The sequence below is a fragment of the Dromiciops gliroides genome, chromosome 1, assembly GCF_019393635.1.
Source record: "Dromiciops gliroides isolate mDroGli1 chromosome 1, mDroGli1.pri, whole genome shotgun sequence".
NCBI classification, from domain to species: domain Eukaryota; kingdom Metazoa; phylum Chordata; class Mammalia; order Microbiotheria; family Microbiotheriidae; genus Dromiciops; species Dromiciops gliroides.
In genome coordinates, this window is record NC_057861.1 from 529,611,342 (window position 1) to 529,632,631 (window position 21,290).

The 21,290-nt window shown below is 36.4% G+C and overlaps 1 protein-coding gene across 2 annotated transcripts in view; it reads left to right on the top strand.

Annotated features, from left to right (window-relative positions):
* The first annotated feature begins 1,830 nt into the window (after positions 1 to 1,830).
* Positions 1,831 to 21,290, top strand: part of LOC122746529 (cytochrome P450 3A24-like) — a 44,073-nt gene continuing 24,613 nt past the window's right edge. The window contains exons 1-9 of one of the 2 annotated variants that reach the window (XM_043992199.1): positions 1,831 to 1,898; positions 2,029 to 2,201; positions 7,482 to 7,575; positions 10,007 to 10,059; positions 15,402 to 15,501; positions 16,469 to 16,582; positions 17,040 to 17,128; positions 19,694 to 19,842; positions 20,388 to 20,515. In XM_043992199.1, the coding sequence (XP_043848134.1) occupies positions 2,125 to 2,201; positions 7,482 to 7,575; positions 10,007 to 10,059; positions 15,402 to 15,501; positions 16,469 to 16,582; positions 17,040 to 17,128; positions 19,694 to 19,842; positions 20,388 to 20,515 (804 nt within the window). In that variant the 5' untranslated portion in view covers positions 1,831 to 1,898; positions 2,029 to 2,124. Of the gene's footprint in view, positions 2,202 to 7,481; positions 7,576 to 10,006; positions 10,060 to 15,401; positions 15,502 to 16,468; positions 16,583 to 17,039; positions 17,129 to 19,693; positions 19,843 to 20,387; positions 20,516 to 21,290 lie in introns of both variants that reach the window. The other variant, XM_043992190.1, reaches the window with a different exon arrangement.

Sequence of the window (21,290 nt, forward strand, 5' to 3'; positions counted from 1 at the left end):
TTTGCTGTAGGTCTTTAAGTTTCCTTTGAAGTCTGAAGTCATATGATTATGTGATTTTAGAGAAGAAGGTGAACAGATTTCTTTTTTGTTTTGTTTTGTTTTGTTTTTTGTTTGGGCAATGAGGGTTAAGTCAGATTTCTTTTTCAGGTCAGTAGTTGGAGGGACACCTAGGTGGTGCAGTAGGTAGAGCTCTGGCCCTGGCGTCAGGAGGACCTGAGTTCAAATCTCATTTTAGACACTTAGTAGCTGTGTGACTCTGGCAGGTCACTTTAACCCCAATTGCTTTAAACATCTGGGGCCACCTCTAGTCATCCTGATGTGTATATCTTGCCACTGGACCCAGAGGGCTCTGGAGAAGAGAGTGAGGCTGGTGACTTTGCACAGCCCTGCCTCACTTAAATCTAATTCAGGGCAAGTCAGGACATCACCCCAATGTCATGGTCCTCTTTGAGAACAAAGGACAAACAACAACAAAAAGAACCAGTACTTGGAAGCTAGCAGTTAATTAGTACCTGAGGCTTCTTATTTGCATTGGGATGTCTCTTACCATGGTCTGTCAGGGTCAAGGGGGGGGGTTGAGGATCAGAGACAATAAATAATTGACACATCAGCACCACCTTGTAAGTGAATAACTGTGTGCACCCTTTATTAGGATAGTTCAGTATTTAAAGAAATCAAATAAAATCTCTGCAAGAATAATTCTAGAGAATAAGAATAATTTTTCAACCTTTCAGCCTTAGCATGACAGAACTTGTTCCAGGCCTTAACAAGGTGAGGCTTGCACAACTAACTCCTTGGACCCTAGGAGACCGACCAGGCATTGTCTCTGGAATTCAAGCTTTAACCACAAAACTCTCCCAGGAAACTCTTGCTGCTTCAGTGACTATGGCCTGAGTCTGGGGAGGGGGACCTCAGTCAGAGGGGTGACAGAGAGCCCTCTGGGTTCTCCACAATGGTCAGTATCTGGGGTTTGGACATATTGTGAAGCTTCCCTAAAGACTTCCCCCACATCATTTCCCCTCCTCCCAACACTTTTGGGGTTCACATGCTATAGCCATGTATGATAGTACCTCATTAGCAGTGAGCAATCTTAGTCATAGCTAGCATTTATATAACATTTAAAACTTGCAAAGCACATTGTCCACATTAGTTCTTTTGTGTTTCACAAGAAGCCTGTCAGGAATGTATTATAAATGTTATTTTTCCCATTTTTCAGATGATAAAGTTAAGGTTCAAATATGATTCATACAGAGCTTGAAGAGACCTTTGTACTCTCAGAGTCTCTCATTATTGAGGAGTAATATTACATCCTTTGATGGGAAGCAAATTTTCCATTTGTCATAGGCAGCTGGCCTTGAATTCAAATTTATGCCTCATACATATGAGTTCACCTCTTTTGTCATGATTCCATGACTCATGACTTTCCTGTACTCATATAGCTATTAATTTTCTTTTTCTTTTTTCTTTTTTTTTTTAGTGAGGCAATGGGGGTTAAGTGACTTGCCCAGGGTCACACAGCTAGTAAGTGTTAAGTGTCTGAGGCCGGATTTGAACTCAGATACTCCTGACTCCAGGGCCGGTGCTCTATTCATTGTGCCACCTAGCTGCCCCTAGCTATTAATTTTCACAGGCAGAATTTTCAACTTTGAATTCCACAGACTAAGTGCAGCACCTGGCACATATAGGCACTTAACAAATGCTTGTTGACTGTTTCATTTGTACTTTAGACCTCTATAAAAATTTAACCACACTCTGTTTTTGTCACCACTATTTCTGATAAGGATTAAGGCTGCTTATATCATTACCATTGTGTATTTAAAATGGCTAAGGTTAATGATTGTTTTCTGTATTTAACTGACCAAGACAGGCTACTAGTATGAATTTTTCTCCTACGATAGGTCAGTAAAGATAAAGTATGAGACTTTAGAGATTTGTATAGGGTCCACAAAACTTCCCAGCTGGATGATAGTTTCATAGGCTATCCCTTTAACTCCACCCCTTCTTTTACAGCCTATATATTCTTTTCAGAATTTGTCAGGGAATTACGAAAGCACTCAAAGTTGAGAACTAAGGGGCAAACAGAGAGGAGGAAAAGAAAAAGAAGAAAAAAGCTGTTTAGAAAGCATGACAATGGACATCATCCCAAGCTTAAGTGCCGGAAACTGGACACTCCTTATTCTCTTCTTGACTCTCCTATTTCTGTAAGTGAGAACCTCCTACCTCTCCCCTCTTACATTTTTTTTTTAGTGAGGCAATTGGGGTTAAGTGACTTGCCCAGGGTCACACAGCTAGTAAGTGTTAAGTGTCTGAGGTCAAATTTGAACTCAGGTACTCCTGACTCCAGGGTGGGTGCTCTATCCACTGTGCCAACTAGCTGCCCCTCTTACATTTTTTTTAAAGGAATTGGTGGCAACTCCTTTGTGACTATCACAGGACAGTTCACAATTACTGGTTTTTAGTTGTTTCTGCTCTTTGCCTAATGTACATAAAGGTATATTTGTTATTTAGGTTTCTGAAACTGAAAATGATAATCATTCTTTTTTTATACAATTTGATTGACATAGTTTGTTAGAAAAAGTACCAAGGGAAATCTTGATCCAAGGCTCCATTGTTTTTCCCCAAAAGAATATTCTTTTGGCATTGGCAATTGATTGGAAAGCAAAGAAAACTCCTCAAATAAACTTGAGTTCATGCCAAATGTTTTTCCTGTTACCTTTCCAATTTTTCTCCCTATTATTTTACTTTTATACAGTTCAAAAGGTATTTCCTTATGTTCCCCAAATTATAGCCTATTTACTGATACTCATCTTGAGCAAAACACTGTAGTCTTTTCTAACTGGTATCTGGGATTCTTTTTGACATTTATGCATTCTCTTTTTCAAGTGCTTTGGGGTGAGGGTGTTTACAAAAGGTGAGCATTGTTTTCCTGTTCCATCCATCTATTTTAAATAGTCACTGTCCTGGAAAGGCAGGGAACTAGGAAATTGGTCAGCATCATTGATACATTTCAAGTATGGAAGCTTTTCTGCATGAAAAAAGTTGATAAATTATTTCTAGTGTTGCAATCCCCACAAACTGATAAGACCCAAGGACCTGTACTAGCAAGAAAATACGTAGAGACCCACCTGCAGATATTGCGACTCCCTAAACCTCAGCCTTTGCTGTTTTTATTTTTTTAAGGCTTCTGATGGGTACAAAAACTTTCATTTAATTATACACTATAGGATATAAATGTTTGGTCCTTTGTTCTTTGTTTTTTCCCTGGTGTGCTTGTTAGTTTACCACAAAAGGAAGCAGTGGTCACTTGCTAAATCTTACAGGAGAATTCACAGAAGAGTTTTGTAAATTTTTCTTTTTCTTTTTTCCTGTAGTCTCTGAATCATGCTAATTTAGTCAAGCAGTAGCAGTTGAGATTCATGTGTTCCTTTTGTTCTAGGGTTTTCAAAAGACCCTATAAGTGAATAGAGGGAATGTGGTGCTAATTCTCCACATGGATATAAAAAGTGACCACTCTGGAAGAAATGAAATTGTTATTGAATTGGGAGATAGTTTAAAATCATAATCCAAATATCCAGGCTTATTTTTATTTTATTTTTTTTTTGTTTTGTTTGTTTGTGTGTTTTGGTGAGGCAATGGAGGTTAAGTGACTTGCCCAGGGTCACACAGCTAGTAAGTGTCAAGAGTCTGAGGCCAGATTTGAACTAAGGTCTTCCTGAATCCAGGGCCTGTGCTTTATCCACTGTACCACCAGGCTGCCCCAGGCTCATTTCTTAGAGCTATCAGGAGACACTAGAATGTCACAGAAATAGGGAAATATGAACATTAGATGACATGGAATCCTTCTGCATTCATGCCCAAATCACAGCAACACTGATGGCTTAGGAGGTAGCTTGCAAACTAGAATGATATTGGGCTCTGGCATGAAAGAACCTAAATTCAGATCCCTCTCTTGATGCTCACTTACCTGCATGATATGGGCCAAGGATCTTAAATAGCTGAACCAGTTTCTTCATTCATATAATGAGAAGACTTTGAAGATGTACTCTGAAGCTTACTAAAACTCTAGATTTATGATTCTATTATCTTAAGTCCCATATTGGAAGTCAGAACTGCTAATGTGTGCTGCTTTGAGCCATTGCTGGCTGAGGTTTATAGGAGCATAGGATATGAGACCTAGGAAGGACCTTGGAGATTATCTACTACAACTCTCTCATTTTCTCCCTCATTTGACAGATGAGAAACTTGAGTTTCAGACAAGAAAAGTAGCCTGCCAAACAATACAATAAAACAGAACACAAATATTATATAAAGTAACATAGTATGGGGGCAGCTAGGTGGCACAGTACATAAAACGCTGGCCTTGGATTCAGGAGGACCTGAGTTCAAATCCGGCCTCATACACTTGACACTTACTAGCCGTGTAACCCTGGGCAAGTCACTTATCCATAATTGCCTCACCAAAAAAAAAAAAAGTAATGTAGTATGATATAGTATATTTATGGAACATATTACTTTGAGGTTATAATCAGCTAATTAATATGCTAAACAAAAAAAAAAGAAGAAAAACTATACCCTAGATGAGGAAATAATATCAATATTAGATATACAGATGACGAATGGTATATCATCTAAGTTTTTTTAAAAATTATTAAAAACTTTATTTTGAAGTCAAAACTTAATCAGTTGAGCCTTTGAAATAATCATCATAATCTTACCCCACACTCCAGCCTATATTGAATTAGAATCAGATGAAGTAACATAAAATAAGAAAAGAAGAAAAAAATATAGTTCCCATGCAGTCTTGCTAGAAACTTTTATCATATTTGAGCCCATGTTCTTTTCTGTGTTTCTTCTTTTTATCTCTTTTATGTAGGTGAAATTACTGTGTAATGCTGTAGCCATTCTGGTTTTGCTGATTTTGCTCTATTTTATCTCATAAAGGTCCTTCCTTATTTCCTTGTGTACATTAATAGTAATTATTTTGGGAGCTTCTATTATATTTGAATATGATAATATGACATAATTAGTTTAGTCAATTTTGTACTTAATATTTGCATCTAATTTTTGCTTTTAAAAATAAAGACGAATATATATTTCAACATGTATAAATTTTTTTTTTAAATTGTTTCTTTTTGTGAAACTATCCTGGTAGAGGAATTGCTCAATTAAAAGGTATATTCAATTTTGTGACATAATATATCAGCGCATTGCTTTCCAAAATATTTTTTTGACCCTGAAGTCCTACCAACAATGTATTAGGTACCTGTTTTCTTATAACCCCAATAAAAGTGGATATGCCTGTTGTGAATATAATTACAAGGTTCCTACAATTTGTTCTGGTTTACAGCAATGAATTCAAAATCATCTGCAAATGGACACACATGACGAATCTCAACATCTACTGTCTTGATTTGGTTTCTGTTACTGAACATCCTCCTTATCGGTGTCAAACAGCTTCAGCAAACCTGTCTCTTTATTCTTTACAAATATCTTTGTGGACCTACAAAAGCATATTGGATAGTTACATGATGAACTTGACTAGATGCAGCAAATAATGAAAAGAGGAAGATAGGAATTTAGGAAGGAAAGAAAGTAAAAAGGAAATATGGAAGTAAGAAAGAATTTTTCAGGCATGTACTATTTTGCAGGTGCTGTGGTACATACTTTATTTTTTTAAAGTAATAAACATTTTTATTTTTAGTCCTGAGCTCCAGTCTCCATCCCTCTTTCCTTCCCTCTTCTCCCCCTTCTCTGAGGTGGCAAGCAATCAGGTATAGGCTATACATGTATGATCATATAAAACATTACCACATCAGTCACCTTGCACAAGAAAACCTGAACAAAAGAAAAAAAATGAAAGAAAGTGAGAAATAGCATGCTTCAGTCTAAGTTCCATCAATAGCAGTTCTTTCTTTGGAGGTAGATAGTATGTTTCATTGTATTGGATCATTGTATTGTTGAGAATAAAGTCATTTACAGTTCTTCATAGAACAGTATTACTCTCTCTGTGCACAACCTTCTCTTGGTTCTGCTCACTTTACTATATATTAGTTCATACAAGTCTTACCAGGTGCTTGTCATTTCTTATAGCATAGTAATATTACTGTGGCACATCCTTTAGCAATATACTCATTTGATCCTCACAACAATCCTGAAATGTAGGTACCATTATTATCCCCATTTCAAAGCTAAGGAAATTGAGGCAAATGGATGTTATGTAACTTGCCTAGAATCACACATCCACTTAGTGTGGAAAGCTGTATTTGAATTAAGTTTCCTCACTTTAGATCCAATTTTCTATCCACCAGGCCACCAAGCTCTGAAGCTCTGAAGAAGTAGTTGTAGAAGAATATCATGAAAAAGCTGTTCCACATCTCCCCCATTCTACCACAATTACTGATTTTTTATGTGTGACTGCATAAATCATCTTTGTAATTAGCTGTGAATATGTTAGAGATATTAAAGAGATAGATCCAAAAGGAAGGGGTGGTTAATAGTCACAAAGGCTATAGAGAGGCAAAGAACTCAGAAAACTGAGAAAAAAATCACTGAATTTGATTTCACAATTAAGAGATCATTATATCTTCATGTGGCAACTCTATCAAATGGAAGAGTAAGTAGTAACAATATGGGAGTCACAAAAGCTAGTATCAAAGAAGGAGTGATATCAGGAATGGTATAAAACGCTCTTCTTGCATATAAGGTCCTAAAAGTAAGATGTGTGGTATTTAAGTCTTTGGTCATGGACTGGATTTTTTTTTTTTTAAAGTAAGGCAATTGGGGTTAAGTGACTTGCCCAGGGTCACACAGCTAGTAAGTGTCAAGAGTCTGAGGCCGGATTTGAACTCAGGTACTCCTGAATCCAGGGCCGGTGCTTTATCCACTGCGCCACCTAGCTGTCCCATGGACTGGATTATTAAGTTGAGTGAAATATATTGGAAACTGTGATTGTGGTATCTGGTATTCTGGTTCTAAAAAGGAGTGGTCTGGTGTCTGGAGCACAAGAGTTGGCTTGGGTCTTGGAGAGTAGAGCTTAATGTCTGAGACTCATGTCCAGAGCTATCTTGGTTATATGTAAGGTTCATTGACCTTGGACTGGGTCCAATCTAACAACAGAGACTTGGTTTTCATCCCAACACAATAGAGTTGAGTTGCAGTACTAATGTAGTACGTCCAGACAGAGGCAGATTATATTCCAATGGCAGTGCTAATGATGGTTTACTTGAGCCTTGCCAAACATGAGTACACCTAATATGTTGTCTAAGACCTTACTGAATCTCATGTCTCATCATGTTTGTGGGAGTCATGAAGTATCTCTGGAAGTGCCACAGTGGCATGTGGGTCTGAATGAACCAAGCCTTAACTCAGAATTACCTTTATAGCTCTTCCCCTTCTGATTACTGATAAATGGACTGTACCATTTATGTTTTTGGTCTTTTCCTTGACTCTAATATATTTGTATTTTTTCTTTCACTTTACAGATATGGGACCTGGACACACAAGGTCTTTAAGGACCTGGGCATTCCAGGACCAACACCTCTTCCTCTCTTTGGCAATTTTCTTTCTTATTCCAAAGTGAGTTTCTATGAGTTCTCCTTTACTGGCTTTGGACAGCAGGAAGAACATTTGCTTATAGCTCAGGAGACTTGGGTACAAATACCAGCCCTGATGCTTATTATCTATGTGACTTTGGACAAATCAATTATTCTCTCTAGGCCTCAGTTTCCTCATCTGTAAAATGAGAGGCTTGGACTCTCAGCTGAAGGTCTAGGGTCTTCTGATCCTTTTTAGGACCTCAGATTCCCCAAAGATAAGTTATAGTGCACTTCTCCTTCAATATTATGGGACAGAGTGTGTATTAATATTCAGATCTACTTTTCATTGGACAAAGGGCTTCATTAACAAGTGTTAGAGATGGAAAGTTTGATACTAAATTCTGCCTGAGTGCTTTAATACTCTCTGGAAGATTTAGCCATTTATTCAAAGGGAATTTCCTTTTGAGTCCTGTGACATCAGTGCTCTAGGAGATAGTGACTAGACCAGTGATTTTACAAGCATAAGAATTCCCAGGTGAGTTAGCTGCTTTTCTCCTCAGATTTTTCCTACAACTTATAGTCTGAGAGTTACTGACAGTATTGATTAATTACCTCCCTAGTGTCACACAACCAGCAGGTAGGAGAGGTAAAACTTGAATCCAGGACTTCTTGGTTTTGAGGCCAGTTTTGAAAGATCTCTCTGCTTTTTTTTCTTGTAAAATAAAGCATTATTAAGAGAGAGAAATATATGGCCAGAAGACAGAATAACTAGGGAGACTGTCTCACTGAGTAAGAGAAAAGCTGGTCGCTTTATATGTTTGCAAAGAAAGCTGTCAAAACAACTGGGAGGAGAATGCAAAGCAATTGGTAGGGGCAAAACAACTGGGAAGGAAAACAACTGGGAAGGAGTGCCTGGAGTATGAATATCACCCATCCATATCAATGTATCCTTGCAGATCAGAGTCTTTGTGCTCATCCACACCACATTCCTTTTTTTCCCTTGGGAAAGTTTTATGCATTCCTTGGGGAGGGGGGAGGATTTTCTGGTTCCTTGGGGTCCCTTGTCCCACTACTTTCCTCTCTCTCTTATTTCTGGGAAGAAAGGGACAAAGGTCCATCTTCTATAGCTTCTTCAAGACTGAAAAATGGGATGTAGAGATGTCTCTATTGATTTAGGAGAGTTATTCAGAAAGTGTAAGGTATCATTGAAAATAAAAGGGATTTGTCAAAGGATTTCATCATCCTAATTATATTAGATATAATCTTGTAATGAATATTTGTTAATCATTTGCTTTGATACATTGTGCTAGGTATTAAGTCAAGGATTATTCACATGGAAAAATAAGGTTTTTGGATAACTACTTTTAGAAAAATTGGTTTCATTTGTAAAGCTATGGATTTTATGCATTTAAACACATCATTTTGAGAAGGCATCCATAGTGTAATGATTGGAATGATGCCACCTACTAGAGACTTGCTGTGGGAAAGGTCTGCCATGAGGAAAATGCCTCAGAGGGCAAGGCCATGTGGCTTTTCCTTGGTGTCAGGAAGTGACGTTTGCTCATGGGTGCTGTCTATCAAGGCTACCAGCCAATCAACTTGAGGAGCCTCCTATTTTCTGGGAGGAGATAGGAAGGAGCAAAGAGGGCCTATGCAGAAAGCTCTCTCCCTTTTTGGGTTCCTGACTTGATGGTGGTGGTGGCAGCAGAGGACTTCACAGGAAATTTGAGGAAAGATAGGAATGCCAGGCTGTTGGAATTCTGTTCTCAATCTTTTTCTTTCTATTTTTCAATAAACCCTTAAAAACCTAAACTCATTTTATCAGTGATTTTAGTCAGTTTCCCCCCAAACTGGGGGAACAGATTAGAATCCACATTTAGAATCTTAAATTACACAATAGAATTTTCTAGACCACTAAAAAGGTCTAGGATACTTAAAAGTTTAAGAACATTTGAAATACAATGACAAAAAATCCATGGTAGATGACCTCAAGGAACCTATTATTCAGTAGAGAAAATGATATCTATTGAGATAGTTGTATTATAAGTGAGAATATAGTGAGACCATAAGCATATAGAATGTAACAATCCATAAATCATAGGGGTTTTCTTCAGTGTCTACTGTGTTTGAGGCACTGGGTTACAAATACATTGAATAGAACAGTGCTTACTTTAAACTGGCTTTCATATCATAGAAAAAAAGCATTTGAGTTAAAATCAAGACAGCAAGGATCCTGGAACAATTTCTTTCTGTTGGAGTAATCAGGAAAGACTTCATGGAAGTGATCATATTTCATCAGATGTTAACAAGTGGAGATGAGATTAGACAATATACCCTCAAGACAAAATGAAGAAGATAACAATAACAAAAATGCAATTATTTAATATTTAATTTCCTCATATAATGTACAATTGACATTATTCATTATTGAGAATTCATGATGATATCTGATTTTAAAATATTTTTTGCAGGGTGTGGCAAATTTTGACATGATATGTTTTAAAAAATATGGGAAAACCTGGGGGTGAGTATTCTAAGGAATCTTTCCATTATACCTACACATTTCTATGGTTAGTCATTCAAGAGCTTCCCATTCAACCCCAATAGGAAGAGGTATTGGAGATCTGTTTAATGTTACAGAATTCTAATTCAGGCCCATAACATCATAACAGATGCAACTAGTATGATATTACCCTGGGTCATGGATTCTGTGCATATCCACTTGTTTTAGTTCAATGCTATGAAACAGTGAATGTTGAACAAAGAAAGATATATTGTATTACAGGGCTATCATATAAAAAGCTTGCTGAACAATGCAGATACAAAGACAGAAAAAGAGTTCTTGCTCCAAAGGAGCTTCCAGTATATTCTACAATTCAACATGTAAAAAGAAATAGTAATAAAAAAAGATGATCAGACATGCAGTAACATATAGGGTAATGAAGATAACCAATATTTCTTTGAGAATTAATTTTACTTCAAAAGACTTTATAACTGTATTTTCTTTAATTTCCTGTGTAAAATCTTATTAATTCTGACCAATTAATTTCAGTCCAATGAATTTGGGATAATTTGTATTTAATAAACATCATTCTTAGTGATTACAAAGAGTTAAACAACAGTGGGATTATTAGAAATGTTAGAAATTTTGTGATATATATATATATATGATTATATATGAAATGGGAAATTACATAATATCACATTAATCTCACTTTAATTTCCATGAGCAACCAATGATAGACAGGTTAACATTGGTATGGCACCTGATACCCTGTCATTCTGCATCCTCCTATTAGCTAGCCTAGATTCTAAAGATTTGGAAAGGGACCCACAATACTCTCCAAATCTTAGATCTTGAGAATGAACACAAAAACATTTTACACTTCCTATTCAGCCCTATGGCACATGTTCCATAAAAGGAAATATAACTAAATAGCAGTGCAGAGTATTCAATAACAGAACATGGCCTCTATAAACTTTGAACTCAGTCTCCCACAAATTCAATATTCAAATTCAATAAGAAGAGAACCTCATTGGAATTATGCATGGGAAATAACACATTGGTATACTTGTGTGAAGGGATAAGTATATAGTGAACAAAAATGAACAAGACATACATGTAGAGGGGCATTTCAGATCAGCAAACTGCATAGCTGCCAAAATCCTTTGTTGATGTCATTGTGGTGATCTGTTGGACTTATTCTCTGCCAATCATTTTCTACTCTATTTTCTTTCCTTGCATTAAATCTTAATTACTTTGGAAGACCAAGATACTATATTCTATCTTAAACTCTCATGAGGGTAATCTATTGATGGGGCCTGTGAAAGCATACCATGCTAACATGTCTCTTATATTATCTTCACAATCATGGTCATGTATCCTCATCATTTTAGGTGCAAGTACCCACCATGCTTCATACTGAATACTTTGCCTTATTCTTATCACTTCTATAACTTTCTAGGCCCACTCCAACCCAATTTTCTATCAACTATCGATTCTGTCCTTCAAAGAGCCCTCATCTTATCCTTAACCAACTTCCGTACATACCTGTAAACCTCTCGACCAGCTTGATTTCTCCTTCCTTGATTCAATAGAAATCTCATCCTAACCTGAAAATATCATATCTCTCAAGATGCTTTCTGCTCTGTCTTCTGCTTCCTCCACCTCCTACTCACAGGGTTAGAAGATGAAGCCATATTTCTGAGTCATCACTGTTGTTTTCAGATCATTCTTCTTCCACTATTCCCCCAATACTTTCCCCTTTGTTATCTGCTCACCTCTAAGTAACTTTCCCAATTTATTGAATAACCTTGGTGCTAAGTTCACCATTTTCTACTCTACTCATGCTCTGCTCTTGGAAACAAAAGAATATTTCAGTTTACATCCTAACCATGCAACTCCTTAGCCTCTACAGTTCAAAAAAAGTTCCTTCTCCCACTTGCAGCTAGGATATTGACATTTTTAAACCAATAATCTCACAAATGCCAAAATCTAGAATTGAAATTCTGCAATTTCACCACCAACTCATTTGCTTTTATGTGTCCCACTCACTCTCACTAAACCAAATATTCCTAACTATTATTGTATATGGTGGTCCTTTACGCATTCTTATTTTCTTGTTCTACTTTCTCCCCTTGGATTTTATTTGCCTCAGTGCTTGTTTTTGACCCAATTTTTTTTATAATAATAAACATTTTAATTTTGTTTTGAGTTCCAAAGTCTATCACTCCTTCCCTCCCTCCCTCCACCCCTCCCTGAGGTGGTAAGCAATCATATATAGATTTATGCATGTGCAATTATGTAAAACATAATTATATTAATAATTTTCTATACGAAAACTGGAACAAAAGAAAAAATAAAACTGAAAAATTGCATGCTTTAGTTTGTGGTCAATCAATATCAGTTTTTTATTTGGAGCTGGATAGTATGATTTGTCATTAGTTCTTTGGGATTGTCTTAGATCATTGTATTGTTGATAATAGTTTTCATTCATAGTTCTTCATCAGACAATATTACTGTCTCTGTGCATAACTTTCTTTTAGTTTTGCTCACTTCACTATACATCTGTTCATACAAGTCTTTCCAGACCTTTCTGAAATCATCTTGCTTGTCATTTCTTATAGAACAATAATATTCCATCACCATCATATACCACAACTTGTTTAATCATTCCCTAATTGATGGGCATTCCTTTGATTTCTAATTCTTAGCCACTACAAAAAGAACTGCTATAAATATTTTTGTACATATATGTGTTTTTCTGGTTTTGGGGATGTCTTTGGTATATAAGCCTAGCAGTGGTATTGCTGGATCAAAGTGTATGCACAGTTCTATAGCTCTAAGAGCATAGTTCGAAATTTCTCTCCAATATTGTTGAATCTTTTCACAACTCCACCAACAGTGGATTATTATCTCAGCTTTCCCACATCCCCTCCAATATCCCATATTTTCTGTTTTTGTTATTTTTGCCACTCTGATAGGTGTGAGGTGATGCCTCAGAGTTGTTTTAATTTGCAGTTATCTTCTCAATAGTGATCTAAAGCATTTTTCATATGATTATAGATAGCTTTGATTTTTTTGTCTGAAAACTGACTGTTCATATCCTTTGACCATTTATCAATTGGGGAATTACTTGTATTTTTAATAAATTTGACTCAGTTCTCTTTATAATTGAGAAATGAGACCTTTATCAGAGATAGTTCTTTCAGAAATTCTTTCCCAGTTTTCTGCTTTCCTTATAATCTTGGTTGCATTGGTTTTGTTTGTGCAAAATGTTCTTAATTTTATAGAATCAAAATGATCTATTTTATATTTTGTATTGCTCGCTATATATTTTTTGGTTCTAAATTCTCCCTCTGTCCATAAATCTCACAGATAAATTATTCCATACTCTCTTAATTCGCTAATGATATCATCCTTTATGTGTAAATCATGTACCTATTTTGACCTTATTTTAGTATAAAGTGTGAGATATTGGTCTATACCTAGTTTCTACCATATCCCTGAAACACTTTCCTTTCACCTGTCACACCTCACAAACCCTCATTTTAGGCTGAATCCCAATATCATAATCCTCTACTTCTATTATAGGGTAAAATACTATACATAGGGAAACTGGGTCAGTTTCACCCCATAGAAATTCATGGTACATAATGTTAGGTAGAACCTAGGTGGTACAGTCGATAGAATGTCAGGCCTGCAATCAGGAAGATCTGCATTCAAATTCAGCCTTGGAGATTTACTAGCTGTGTGACCCTGAGCAAGTCACTTAATCCTACTTGCTTCAGTTTTCTCATTTGTAAAACTAGATGGAGAAGAACATAGGAAACTATTTCAGTATCTTTGCCTAGAAAGCCCCAAATGGGTCATAACGAATTGGATAGGACTAAAATGACTGAACTTCAATATAATATTTTCATTTATTTTGTTAAACATTTTATAATTTCATTTTAATCTGCTTACCAAGAATTTTAAAGCTGCTTGTAAATCATGTATGAGTTTGAAGCCTCTCATCTAAATGTTTTTTTATTTTCATAACTTTGAGGGTTATATTCAATACCTTTTTCTCCCTCTTATCACTGATTCATTAAGTTTCCTGAAGTTTTGAGTTCTATCTTTGTAGCATCTCTTATATTCCTTTTACATTCCTACTTCCACCACTGCAAATACTAGTACATGTTTTTTATTACCATGCATATAGACTATAGTTGTGGCCTCCTGACAGGATCCTTCCTCCCCATACTTTTCCTTTTACTTCACCCATTTAAATTTATTTTTAAGAACTCTTAATTCATTTTTATCATTCATTTAAAAATGTTGAATTCCAAATACTCTCCCTATCTTGAGTCCCTCCCTGACCCATTGTAATGGCAAGTAATATAATATCAATTATACAAGTGAAGTCATATAAAACATATTTCTGTCTTAGCATGTTGCAACAAAAGCAAGAAAAGTCAAGAAAATTCTCTTTCTAGGGGTGGATGGGATTTTTCATTATGAATGGGTCCTTTGGAATTTTCTTGCATCATCTGGAACTTTATGTAATAATATTGCCAGAATAATGTTTCACATGCAAAAATCTGTTCATGTCCCTTTTCTGGGCAACATCCTGCCTGGCTCCCTATTGTCTCCCAAGCAAAATTCAAACTACTGCCTAATATTCAAGCCCCTTATAGCATGTTGTCACCTAATCTTTTCAGGCTTATTTCCTATTATTCCCCTCTATACATTTAGTTCTCTAGACACACTGGATGACTTTTTGGCTACCCAAAATACACTTGCCACTCTCATGCCACGGTGATTGCTCAAGCTGTTTGCTGTCATTGAAATGTCCTCCACCCTGCATTTTCCTGCTGAGTGCCTAGTCATTCTTTAAAGCCCAATTCAAAGGTCACCCCCTGAATGAACCTATTCCCTTTTCCCATCATATCTCACATAGCACTTTGATTTTTACTTCTCTAATGATAAGAACAAAAAATAAATACAATTTACACTTTAAGATTTTTAAATTATTTTATCTATCTTATTTGATCATCCCCACAGTTCTCCAGGGTTGGTTCTAGTCTTACCCTCATTTTACAGGTGAAGAAACTGAGTCTAAGAGAGGTTTATGATTTGCATGGGGTGACAGAGCATGGAATTATCTGAGGCAGAATTCTATCTTAAATTCACCAAATATTTCATAAATATACTTTGATAAGTTTAATTTTATATTCTTTTAGTTCTCTTCCAAATCTCAAATTAGAGAACATAAGGCAACAGTGGGTTTATATGGCCATCAATTTATAGTTTCTACTTTGCAACCTCTGTTTCCAATAGCGTAACTAGATGACTGATATAATATGTTCAATTTGGGAATTTAGGATTTTTGATGGCAGACAACCTATTTTAGCCATCACAGACCCAGAGATCATCAAATCAGTTATGGTAAAAGAATGCTATTCTGTCTTCACCAATCGTCGGGTAAGTAACATTAGAAGAATAATGCTGGAAGCAATGGGGAAAACATGCTAGGCATACTAAGTGCCACAGAGTTTTTAAATCTTCCATAAACACTAGCTTCATTGTTGATATTCTTGCAGAATACAGGACAGGAAAGAGAGCCACACTGAGGGAAATGCATATTCAGGGGTAGACAGAAGGAAGCTTTTGCTGGGTAATTTGAACCCCCATCAATATTTCTCAGGCCCCCAAAACTTCAGAGCATCAATGACTCCCCAACAACTAGACTTGCTTATAATGTAGCCACCAGGGGCTTTTTTAAGGGAAAAGTCACTGTGAAGAATGTGTCTGCTTTCTTTGTCTCCAACAGACAGATGGGCATAGGCAATATAGTTCTGGAAGTACCCACCAAGCCTCCTTTTCTGCTTTTGGCCATGCTCCTCAGTGGAAATCCTATGGAGGAGGTGCTTGCAATCCCTACCAATTGTCAAACAATTATTTCACATCTGACAGGTTAGCTAGAATAACTAAAGCAACTGATGCCATGAAGAAGAGATAGGAGGTGATGTGTAGCAGGCAGGCCATGTTTCCAACACAGAGACCAACACCCCTCCTCCTCAATCTCCACCACAATCACCACCTTCACCATCACTTCACCTCAGATACTGTGGGAGACAGCCTAGGAGATGGCATCTAAGATCCCTGGCAATATCAATGTTGCTAGCTTTGTGTTCCCAGCCCTTATACTGGGAAGCAACTTTAGTAGTGATGAAGCCTGGAAACTGCATCTGCAGGTACAACAATCACAGCTTTTAAGGGTACAGAAAAGAAAATTCTTGCCATCAAAGAGCATTCTCTATAAAGTCATTTAACAAATGCTACATTTTTACAAAGAAGTAGTTTATTATACTGAAAAGTATAATGATCTCTAGGTTCTGATCCTGCCACTTAATACATGAGTTGTCTTCCCTTGTCCTTTTTTTCCTAGAGGTTTGGTCCAACAGGGATTTTGGAGAGTGCTCTCTCAATTGCTGAAGATGACCAATGGAAGAGGATTCGAACAGTGTTGTCTCCAACATTTACAAGTGGAAAACTCAAGGAGGTAAAACAATAGACATCAGTCAAATTCTACAAAACTGAGTCAAAGGGAGATTTAAAAAATAAATTCCAATGATTTTCCATTTAAAGCCAACATTTAATAGGCCAACAAGTTTGAACCTTCTCTAATATTTTGTTTACTACTTTTTGGTGATAAAATGGAGAGAGCACTGTGTCTGGAGTTAGAGAGTCTGATCTCCAATCTCCCAGTATGCATCAGAGATGCATATTCCTTGAGTAAACATTGGTAAGTCACTGAACTGTCATAGGCTGTAGTTTCCTCATCTTTAAAATGAAATAGTCTATAGGACTATGTCTGTTCTTTCTATAGATCTATGATTCTTTACATTCTAAGAGACAGAAATGAATTTGTGAAATGCGATTGTGCTTCTTTTGGTTTGGGAAATCTGGTTTGTTCTGGAATTGGGTTTTCCACATGTAACTTTTCATTTGACATTTAGATGTTTCCCATCATTAACCACTATGGAGATATTTTAGTGAAGAACATGCACAAAGAAGCAGAGAAGAGCAAGCTTGTAAGTCTGAAAGAGTAAGTATGGGGCAACAGTTGCAGGAATTTGAGAAGCATTAGAAGACCCTACTTACCCAAGCCTCTCTCCTGCCTTCTTTCCCCATAAATGGAAGCACTCAATTTTAGAGTTATTGTCTTGATTTTCAAATTAGCAAAGCAAGTGGAAAGGGCAACATGATTGGATTTTTTCCTCCAAGCATAAACCTGTTGAGAAAGTCTTTCATAACTGATGATTCTCCTTTTACTCCTTTTAAAAATCTTTTCATATTCTGAAGCCTCTGTGGTCTGGCTTCCAAATTTATCATTCAACAAAACCTTTAAAAAGTTAAAAAATTTCTCTAAAGTTACTACTGATCTTTTTTACATTTATTAAAAAACCATTTTAGAACTCTTTTCTTTGATTCTTGCTTTATCTCTTCCAGAAATCACAATGGAATTTTTGCCTAAATTTTGTTTTACTTTGAGGCTTTGCTTATTTATTTTTGGGAATTATTCTCATCTTCTGGCTTTGTCTTTTGAGCATCTCTCTCACAATAATAGCTTTTAATTATGGGATTCTTGTTTTCTTTTCCATGTTTCCTGAATCTTGATGTTAGACTTTATGTTACATCCAAGTTCTACACAATTTTGGAGGGATTATCTTAGTTAGTTTTGTGGCAACTTTTTTGGGGATATTGATTGTTTTGTTATTCCATACTCTAAAGGGCAACTGATGCTCAGACCTTATAAATTTTGGTTCTTCCATGTGGTGTTAGCCAGGGAAAAGCCTGATAATTCCCTCCCCCTTTCCCTTTGTTCGGTGGGGTCTAAGCTCTGTAGGTTCCTGACTTATATTTGGATCTCAGTAGCTATAGACTGCTGCTGGATTGATGCACTATCATCCAGTTGGAAAACTGCTGGTTGAAAGTGACAGACCTGTAGGTTTCCCTTCAGTCTGATATTCCTTTCCTGATTATTTTTCAGTAGGCTTTAGGTTGGTCTAACATCTAGAGCTGAAGACAACCTCTTTTCTTGGGGTCTGAGCCACAGTGTTTGGGGTTGTTTGTTGCTTCTGAACTTCCCCCTTGCTTGATAGGGCCTGCGATTTATCCTCATATTTGGATGCTTGTCCCTTCCACAGTCAACTGCAGATCTGTAACCCACAAAAGTGTAGGAAGTATCAATTTACCAACTGGCACCTGTTCCCCTGCATGGGTTTACTGTGGCCATTATTTGTTTAATACTTTTTATTTCCTTTGGTCAAAGTGTCTGGTTTCTGGAATGTTCCATAGGGCTGATTTCTCGCCAGTATCCAGTGACCTTTATCTGGTCCCTGGCCAACCTGGGCTAGACTCATTGCTTTTTCTTTTTTCTTGGATTTCCCAAAAATTATGCATTATGATGCATTTTCTAGACTAGTTTAAGGTGGAGAGAACTCTGTGCTTCCTGCTTCTCTTCCATCTTCATTTCTCTTCCTCCTCATTTAATTGTCAAATCAATGACTTGCTGATTTTAATCCTTGTTAATCCCATTGGAACATCTGAAGCTGTTGACCATCTTTTTGTTTGGATGTTCTGTGGTCTCTGTTTTGTGCTTCTGCTCTGCTTTCTATCATTCTGATAATTCTTTTTCTACCTCTTTTTGGGGATGTTGATCCATGGAAAATCCACTAATTGTGACTTAGTCAAAAATAGTCTATTAAGTGGTTTAATTTATTAAGAAAAACATGAAGATAAGAGTAGAAATGATAGTGGAGGTAATCTGAAAGCAAGAGAAGAACATGGAGTTAAAGGTACATGTGTTAGTGCCTTTTATGAGGCTACTTTCATTTTCTGTATTTATCTTGTTGATCTTAATGAATGCATATATATGTATGTAAATATATATAAATATACATATACTTATTTATACAATCCCTGTTTAAATATAAACTTTTTGAGGCCACAGGATGTTTTTGCATTTTTCTCATGGCTTCTATGCCTAGGATAATGCCTGGCACATAGTAAGCATTTAGTAAATAATAGCTTACAAATTGAGTGTAGAGAGTATTCACATTGTAAGGAGGAAAATGTACTCCTGGTTAATTGAGGGAAACCTGAGCTTTTCCCCCAGCTTAGGAATTGGTAGTCATAATACCAATCAGCAGTGCCAGGCATTTTGTCCCATGAATGTCTATGCTATAATTCATTCGTCCATCCATTCATCCATTCATCCATTCATCCATTCATCCATTCATCCATTCATTTATTAATTCATTCAATCATTTTTTATACTTCTAAGTAGTTGATGAGGAATACTTGACACTTTTCTGAAAATTCCATTCTGTCCCATATACCTTGGGATACTTGGACAGAGAACGCAGTTTGCAAACCTGGCCAGACCATATCAAAATGTAACTGGGAAATATGAAATAAAATAAAATGTATAGTAGAACATTGGTAATATCAACATGTGAATTTCTAATTTCAATATATGGCCCACATGTGACTCCAGTTTCTATTGAGTTTGAAAACACCAGTTTAGATACTCACTTCATGTCTTTGCTTAGAGATGAAAGATTCAATTCATGTTCTGAATATTTTTTCTTTTGTTTTCTCTTCTCAGCATTTTTGGGGCCTACAGTATGGATGTGATTACCAGCACTTCATTTGGTGTCAGCATTGATTCCTTGAGTAACCAGAATGATCCCTTTGTCAGAGAAAGCAAGAAATTAATGAGATTCAGTATTCTGGACCCATTCTTACTTACAATAAGTATGTCAGTTCTTCTGAACAGAAATGAATAATTAAAAATCCAGTGGTTCTGACATCCTTGAAGATAACTCAATGAATTGGTTCATAGATCTAGAGATGAAGGGAAATGTAGAAGCCATCAAGTCTAACCATTTTATTTAAAAGCGGATTAAGTTGGTACATAGAGAGATTCCAGCACAATCTCAGAAATTCTGGAGATGCAGTTCTTACTTTCTATCTGTTAGTGAGGGAAGGCTTTCACAGAGCAACTGACCTAAATCTGCAAGGGAATTATTTGCTGATTGGTTCAGTCATAGGTATCTTAGCAGTTAATGCAGAAGGTTAGGGATGAGCACAGGACACATGATTTTAAAGGGAGATTTCCTGCCCCTGTGGGTTTTTTCATTGACCCCACAATGATTCATAGACAATAGGTGACCTCAAAAAGGAAATTAGTGAGCTATATTACAATTTTTACCTCTAGTACCATCTACCCATCTACACTGAATAAAGGTGATAGAAAAATGCTACAGTTTCATAAGGAATTTTTTGTTATTTTTCTTCAGTGCTTTTTCCATTCCTTGTTCCTTTGTTTAAAAAATTGGATCTAAGCATATTTCCAAAAGAGTCAATCAACTTCTTAGCAAAAGCAGTTAAAAAAATACAGGAAGAACGAAAGAAAAATACGCAGAAGGTAAGTAGATCTCTCCAATGTTTAGAAAAAATACATGTACATTATAAATGGTTGGATTATTTATCCTCAGAGCAGAACAAAAATAAAACAAAAAACTCCAATAATGTGTTCCATTTCACTTCATGTTCATGTGTGCTCACTATATATATATATATATGTATATATATATATATATATATATATTTATTCAATTTTCAATACCAGATATTTTTAAAGACTTTTTGTAACATGAAGAAATGTTACTCAGTGGCCTCTAAGCTCACTCCTAGACCTTGTGATTTGTGTCTCTGGGAGTACATAGAGAGAAGGCATTGTTCCAGCTCTCAACTGATTTATATATAACCTCATAGGTAGGATGAGGCAGATACCCAAAATAATACTGCAAATTAGTATATGATGTGTATCAAGACACCCAGGAAGGAGAAAATATCTTTCTCTTTTATTTATAGACTCCTAAAATAGGCCTTGGTAATAATAGCAAGGGCTACATAAGAATGGTCACAAAAATAATAACTGTGCCAGTAAGGTTGTATTCAAAATTGTCCATATAGGCTCTTGGCCCAAATTTGGAACATTTTTCATTTTCCTACAAAGCTCCTACAGTGAGGCATTTTTATGGAGTAGGTGTGACCCTTAATTCTTTTTTTTTTGGGGGGGGGGTTGATGGGGGTTAAATGACTAGCCCAGGGTTACACAACTAGTAAGTGTCAAATGTCTGAATCAGGATTTGAACTCAGGTCCTCCTGAATCCAGGACCAGTGCTTTATCCACTGTG